The sequence below is a fragment of the Mycetomoellerius zeteki genome, unplaced genomic scaffold (genome assembly GCF_001594055.1).
Source record: "Mycetomoellerius zeteki isolate Tzet28-1 unplaced genomic scaffold, Tzet1.0 scaffold15, whole genome shotgun sequence".
In the NCBI taxonomy this organism is placed as follows: domain Eukaryota; kingdom Metazoa; phylum Arthropoda; class Insecta; order Hymenoptera; family Formicidae; genus Mycetomoellerius; species Mycetomoellerius zeteki.
This window is the reverse complement of record NW_017256447.1, coordinates 55,791-64,016: the sequence shown is the minus strand read 5'-3', so window position 1 is coordinate 64,016 and position 8,226 is coordinate 55,791. Positions and strand designations below refer to the sequence as shown.

The 8,226-nt window shown below is 31.6% G+C and overlaps 1 protein-coding gene across 1 annotated transcript in view; it reads right to left on the bottom strand.

Moving 5' to 3' along the window:
• The window catches only part of LOC108720421 (RIB43A-like with coiled-coils protein 2), a 9,189-nt gene extending 5,454 nt beyond the window's left edge, over positions 1 to 3,735 (bottom strand). The window contains 4 exon segments of the mRNA XM_018444417.1: positions 160 to 394; positions 1,433 to 1,602; positions 1,749 to 1,889; positions 3,521 to 3,735. Coding sequence (XP_018299919.1) covers positions 160 to 394; positions 1,433 to 1,602; positions 1,749 to 1,889; positions 3,521 to 3,646 — 672 coding nt within the window. The 5' untranslated portion in view covers positions 3,647 to 3,735.
• Positions 3,736 to 8,226: the final 4,491 nt, after the last annotated feature.

Genomic DNA, 8,226 nt, shown 5'->3' with positions numbered 1-8,226 from the left:
ATCTATAAAAATGTATTGCTCAATAAAAACAGAATGTTATGAACACACTTTCACATGTATGTAGTTTGTTTAAAGCGTAAATATTAATATATGTGTTTTATGCCCTTACAATCTCCTTAATGAAGGGTTAAAGGTGCGAACAGAGAGGATTCCCTGTACCAGAGCGCGATTAAATATCGCTGTGGCTTCGTTCAACCTTCATTCCTCCTCCATCCGTGCCAACGTCGCCGCGCGCTTGTCCCTGGTGAGGACGACTTCCTGATAGGCATCCTCGGCGTCTCGTCGCGCCTTCTCAGCCACTTCTCGTTCCTCCTTTTGTCTCTGTGTCCACCAACGCATCTGCTCTTTCTGCGCTTTCAATCGCTCGGGAAGATTGCGATCCTCGCCCTCGAACCTGCAGCAGCCGTAATATTTCATCGTTTCTTTTCTCTTCCGCAGCGTTACGCTCATTACCATTGCGCCAGGGTGAACAGGCTGCGGGGTAAATTATTATCCGCGCGAAGATCTTTTACAACGAACGGAGAGGAAAAATATTGTTATACCGTACGCTCGATAGCCGCGGTTTACAGACTGTATATAGAAATGAATTCTTCCCACGATAGCTTTGGCAATTTAACGTTATATATAAGAATCTTAATTCTTAGTACACACGGTGGATCATTCAAGTCCTGCGTATTTCTTTTTTTTTAATGCTAGGAGTATTTTATAGATAAATAATGATTTCTGTTCTTTACTTTTTTTTTAATAAATAATCTTACAAGTATTTTCTAAAGATGTTAAAGTGTTTATAAAATTATGCATTTAAGAAAAAAAGAAAGGCTAGAAGCCAATAGTTGTACGAATCGTTTAATATATTGTACATTTACTTAAATCTTAATATATATTTCTTTAATAGTACTAATTAAACATTTACTTACAGTAAATAAATATTTACTCAATAAAACATTATAGTTAAATTAAATTAGTAGTTATTGTTTATTAAATAAATATATTTATTAAATATATATTTATATTTAGCAAATACTTTTTTTAGAACTATTCAAGCAATTATTAAAATTTAGTTTTTTTCAGTGTAATTTTTGCACACTTTTGAAACTATACTGAAATTAATAAGTGATCCTTACATTTATTTTAACATCTTTAGAAAATATTTGTAAGTCTGTGCATTTAAAAACAAGAAAAGATATAGATATTATTTAGTATTTAGATGAAAATTAATCCAGACACGAACGATCAATTGTAATAAATTATCAGAAAATCATCGCGTGTATTAAAGGTTAATAAAGACGAAACATCACAAGAAACAGAATAAACGAGTTTCACAAGCACGTTCCTTTATCTTCTTCTGGAAAATCCGAGATAAACCTCTCCGGGACTTTTCTCCCGATTGCTCCACTCATTATTGGCGATATTAATCAGGCTATTTACACACTTCTGAGCGGACGCTGCTCCCAAGCTCGGATCGTCACCGTTGTCGTCTACGCGCGCAGGAAGCGATTTCTTTAACGCCTCGGGATCATACAAATCGTAATCCCGCCGGTCCTCCGCTCGCTGATGAAAACGTCGGAAGGAATCAATCTCCTTGTTTATCCTTCGCCTCTCCTGCAAAAGGGGAAGCAGAGTTATTTCGCTCTCTCGATAAAGTTTTTAATTCGACGGCACGTGTGACACCGAAATTACCGAGTACCAGCTCGAGTATCGAGCGGACATTCCCGGTGTAATTATCGTCATTGACAGCACTCAATTACCTCCTCCTGCCGTCTCTCCAAATACGCAGCGTGCTCGCTGCTGCGAATGAGAGCCTCATCCAATTGACATTCTTTCGCCCGTTCCCACTCGCGCTGCTGCTTCTTCTCCTCGACTTGCTTATCCAAGAACTCCTTGTCTATCTGTAAATGTCAGAGAAACAATCCGCGCGAATCCTATCGCATTGAAGCGAACAACTTCCCAGACGTTAAATCAATCAAGTATAGTGTAGTTTTCCATCGAATGATGCTTGTGGCATTTACGAGATATTAAGAAAAATGTATGAAGCGAAATTTAATCGAGCATGGATTGTAACAAATTTAATGGTAAATATTTTTTAGTACAAAGTATTTTTTTTTAATTAATTAGGAGGACGTAAGTTAAATAGAACGACTGAATTAAGAATTAAATAAAGCCATGATCGGTCAAAGTTAGATGTTTTGAATACATTAGACATGTATTCTTTATTAAATCAATTCATTCCAGGATATGATTGCGCGTCGATAACTTTCGGACTTTCAACACAATCATTCTGAAACGCTAATAATCCCTCTAAATTCTCTGAAGCTTCAAGTGGTCCTTCCTAAAACCTCAGTCCTTCCATTCTGAAGCCTCAGTGGTCGAATTAGTTAAGACACTCTTCCCAGAAAGTCGAGAGGTTCCAGGTTCGAACCCTGGCTGAGGTAATATTTTTCGCAATAAGTTTCTTTCTTTCTTTCTAATCTAATTTAGGGAGGATTATTAGCGTTTCAGAATGATTGTGTGTTGAAAGTCTGAAAGTTATCGGCGCGCAACCAAATCTGGAATAAATTAATTTAATAAAGAATATATAATGTATTATACGAAACATCTAACTTTGACTGATTATGGCTTTCTTTATCGTATTTGATGTATTCATACATACGATCGTGCTTAAAATTCTTATATGTTTCTATAATGTTTAAGAATTAAAGTCTATGCAATCATAATAAGATATGAAAGTCTAATAGTAAATTCGGTCACTAGCATTACACTGCACTGGATAGTACAATAGATACCTACAGTTTGATATACAATGAAAAATTTTGTATTTGTGTTAAAAAGAATTCATTTCCATCTTAAAAAATTTTGTGTTGAATTTTTAATATATTCTAGTGTTAATTTTTAACATAATTACAGTGATTTACGCTTATATTATTTACTTGTTTTGTATCGATATTTCTTAATTTCAAAATAATATAATTTGTAAGTAAATGAATATATATATATAATATATATAAAAAACATAGAAATAATGAATTTTAAAACATAAATTCTAAGATAAACAAATAAAATAAATACAGTGGCATATAATACAATTAGTTTTGACGATAATACGTGTATATTCTATTAAATATGACACTTGTATCATTATTGGATATTTAATAGTTTAAAACATTTGTATGCTTTTACATTTAACTTTGATAATTTCATGTATAGCAGCTTTTATGCACTAAACTATTATAATACAAATGATTCATTATACTAACACTAAACGTAACAGAATAATCACGGGACCGAATTTCTATTTTAATTTACGAATTAAAAAGAAGCAGCAAAATATACAAAGTAAAATTAATTTGATCGAAAATGGTTATAACTTAATATATATTAGTTAATTAGTACAAAGTATTTTCTTAATTATATATATAATCAGAAGGATGCAAGTTGATAAAACGACTGAATTAAAAATTAAAATAGATTTGATTGGAATAAAATGATATAATTGATGATGAAATCGGGACCGAATTCCTACCCCAATTTTTCTAATGCGAGGGTTAAAGATGCGTAATTTCCTCGCTTCTTCGGTTTGTCGTTTGCGTTCTATAGACGCGGCGAGCTTGAGATCCTCCGGAGTAGCGCGGTGTTGAAACTTAAACATTTTGGATATTTTTCGAGGGAAAATTTGAGAAGTGTGGTTTTTTTTTACGGGCGACGGCGAGATTACACGTGTGAGACCGAAAGCGTGAATCTATCCGGACTTTTCAGCCTGGAATCGATATCGAAACTGAAGTCTCTGAAGTTTCTCTGTCGAGTTTTGTTACCATGGTGAGTTTTAGGAGGGTTGTACGTAGAGCCGATAAATTCCAACTGCACAGTATTCATTTAGGGGAGCGACAAAAGCGCCGCGTATTGTAGCACACACATTTTGTCCAATTAAAATTCAAAATTAGTTAGTATAGCGAAATGTCCGATCGAACGGAATTAATTGTTACTTTAGGAGAGAAAACTGGACCATAACGAGTTTATGAAGTGAGGCGCAAAATATTCGATAATATAATTAACACACCAATTTTATCGTAATTTTATGCAGGACATGTTACAGAATTGGCAAATGCATTAGTGATGCTTCAAAGGAATCATTAAAAAATGTAAATGACGTACAGGGTAAACCATGTAAAGTGTGATGCCAAAAAATATGGAAGATACTGAAAAACGTTTTATACAGTGGAACGATTTCGAGACGTTTTGGTTACGTTATTTTTTTTCTAGGTGGAGGCAGCAAAAAGAATACGAAGATCACTTTCACTTTTTTAAATGGAATTGATGAATTGATTGGTGTAGAGAAAACAAATGGTTGCTTAATTAAAAAATTATACGCGCGCGTATTGCATTTTTTTTTAAAGAAACTTGTGTTTTTTTTACACCAATTGATTCATTTCATTATTCTGTTCAAAAAAGTATTAAAAAAGTATTTACGATTACTAAAAAATTAATAGTTACGAGATAGTTAACGAGATAGTTAATATTTCAATATGTGCTAGAGTGAAGTATAAAATATTTCATAAACTGGAGGTTCTTTATATCTTTATCTTAATATTTTTATATGCAGAATAATTAGAGGAATTATTTTATGTAAAAAAATCATATAATTCTATTATAAAAAGTGATGGCTTTCATATCTTTTTGGCGTCTCCACTTAGAAAAAAATAACGTGATCAAAATACGTTCTTCTCGAAACCGTTCCATTTTTGTTTAAAACATTTTTCCGTATCTTCCATATTTTTTGAGTTATTGACTTGTCATATTTTATGTCGGCCACCTTACATACAGGATGTTTTATGTGAGCGTTACCTCAGAAATGAATTCAGGACATAAAAATAACAAAAAATTCATAATAAACATTAGTTTAATCTGTGAACTTATTGGTGTAGCTAATTCTGTCTAGATATTTACTATCAATTTAAATTAAGGTGTTTACTATTAACTAAAGACAGAAATGTGTTAAGATGCTACGCTAGCTCGGTTTATAACGAGAATTAATGAAACACGAAATCTATAATTCGGAAATATAAGATCAGGTAGTACGTATGTTTGTATACATTTTTTATGTCATTTTTGTGTTATTTATTTCTGAAATTATGCCCACATATTATGAAAGAGAAATACTATATAAATATATAGTGTTTCTCTTTCTAAGTAAATATAGTATATAAATACAAATAATTTTTAAAATTATATATATTTCAAAATCGCTTCAAACTTCGACAACGTGAGTTTAAAAAAATGTATCGTTTTCTGAATCTATTAAATTCCCTTTCGCTTCTCTTTGATGGCTTTTTCAAGTCCCCCTATATTCGCTAGTAATTACTGTATGATCAATACACGGTAATTTGAATGTTGCTGTTGCGCGAGTTCAACGATTGACTTCGGCCACACTCGATTATCTATCCGACAGAATAAAATAACATAAAGAGAGCTGATAATTATTCAACTGTTAAAGAGACATCCGTATGCGTGAGTCACGTGAAGAGCAGATGTCAACGGTATAAACACGTATACGGCATCATTATTTGTTGATTTTGTGAAATCCATCTTACTCCCTTCCCAGCGCGTGCTGCGATTCAATTTGTCATCATATTATTGTGGTGACATGCATGATAAGCAAGGAAAGGGGGAACGTCGATTAAACATTTTAATTGGGTTAGCCGTATCTCTGCCTTTGATAAAACGCCTCGCAGCTCTCACGAGGCCAGAAGCCGTAAGGTCGTATAACCCCTGTGGCAGTTATTTGCTTAGAAAGAGCGACGCGAACGGTAGAACGGTAGAATCATTTTTTTATGATTAATGATTTCTGATTAAGTATCGATCGAACTGCGTCGTATTTTAGTGGAAATATTTTGATTCTGAAAATCTCTGAAAGGAAATGTACGTAATGGAATAGTTCGATTAATTGGGGCATTAGAGAAAATTTATTCAATTGATAATTCTACATGTTACATTGTTAAATTTATAACGTCAAATTATATTCAATTTGAATCATTTTTAATCATTTCTATCGCCATTGCTTTTACTAAAAATAAGCCGGTTCATATATAATAATAATAATTATTATTATATTTTATTTATTATTTAACTAAAACAAAAGAGCTAAACAGTTTAATTCAAGAAAATATATTAATTTGACCTACATTCAGTTTATTGTTTACTAAGTGCATATGTTAATATGATATACGTTGTTTATTTTGAAACTAAACAATTCAATTATATAAATGAATTGATTTACATTTTGATACACATGGAAGTTAAAAATAATAAAATGTTATTTGACCCAAGGAATTGAGTTACTATTGCTTTTTTGATATCCAACAGTGAAATATAAGAATTTATTTTTTAATTAATTTTTATCGTTTTGCTCTTTTAAAATTAATAGGGAATTTTGTATTTATAAATTTTTCTAGAAAAGAGATATATAGCGCATAATTTCTAGAGTCTGTAAATCTATAATTCTTGCCAAAATTCAGTATATTACAACAGACATCTTTAAATCATAAAATAAAATGCAAGATATTTGCTGTAAATGTTAACATATTTATCGAGATAGATGGCTTAGTAAACGACTTGTTTGTTCATGGCATAAATGAAAGAACTGAACAAAGTATCGGTAGAAATAACATGATTATAATAATAAAACTATTAAAAGAAAATAACGCGGGTATTATTTCGCATCAGACTTACAGTACACATTATTTGCAAGCTGAAGAAACTGAGCTGAAGAAGAATAACAATGGTAAATGTTACTGTATTAGTGAATATTAGTGTTTAATCTTCCTTTAGTCGCGCATAATATATTTTTTTCCAAGCAGAACAACAGGTCACGATAAAATGGGTGCATCTAGAAACACGACCGCTTACTAAGCGCTCAGTGAGCTCTTGCATCTGATTGGCATATTCAATTAGATCTAAAAATATAGACCAAACAGGTATGAGAGCTCAATGAGCGGTCATGCTTCTGGATGCACCTAATGAAGTCAAAATGATATTAAAATGAATCGTGAAGTGACTTTTAATAATCATTTTGGAGTCATTTTGACGCCATTTTGATCATAATGACTTTCTGTTCTGCTTAAGTTATATATATATATATATACATATATGTATAAAGAAATGGTTTTACAATGAGTTAATCAGAATTACAAAAATTTAAATCTGATATTTAGAACGTGTGTTTTATAAATACTAGAAATATTGGAGTTAAATAATTCTATTTAGAGGATATCAAGGTCCGATTATTTAAATTCATTATTATCTATTATATTTATTATTTAAATACACAATGATCGATGAATATTTTAATTAAAACTAAAATCAAATGTCTATGCTCAAAAACTATTTGAATTTATAAACAATTTCAGGTTTAAACAGAGAAATATTATTCTATTGCTAAAAAAGCGATTATTTAATTTTTTCTTGTAAATAATAGAGGAAAGTCGTCGATACTGACATAGGTCTTTTAAAGTGACACCCCCTTATTTCTCAGAAACTAACTATTGCACTTTATTAATAATGATAAAATCATGATTTGTTTAGCTAATTAAAGAAGTACAAACTCATAATTCGTATATTTGTGGCTTGTTTCTATACCAAATCAGTTGAAAATGAATTCTACGAATGCGAAAATAAAATTCTTACGATTTTCTTTTACAAATTGTGTGGTTTAAATAATAGTGACTATATTATTGATAATATTACGTCATTTTAAATGCTTGTAATTTTCTAAATCAGTTGTATTTATTTATATTATTTTTTCTCTTAGTCTTTTTATAATACGATTTTAAATTTAAAATTGGGGTGCAGCGTAAACCACCACACCTGCCTGTAAAACAGACTATAAAACAGACCAGCTAACTTAATCTTTATAATGTTGCTTTATAGTGTCAAATAAGTCTATTGGAGCTGAAGGCAATCGTGCATATATGGAAAAACTCTTGAGAAACTATCGCATTAGATATTTGTATCTTGCAGAACATTCGCGAGTCGCCTCGAAAGATTGATACGTGCGACAATAAAGTTAACACATCACCGATGAGTCACATCACTCTTTATGTCTTTGGACATGTCGGTCAAGATCGTATAAACGAAAAAAGTTTGAGCGAGCTACGGCCTATGCCGAGGGGGTAACCACTAGCTGAAATATTGTCCCACAGATTACATGATTTCATATGATTTCATCTGATTACA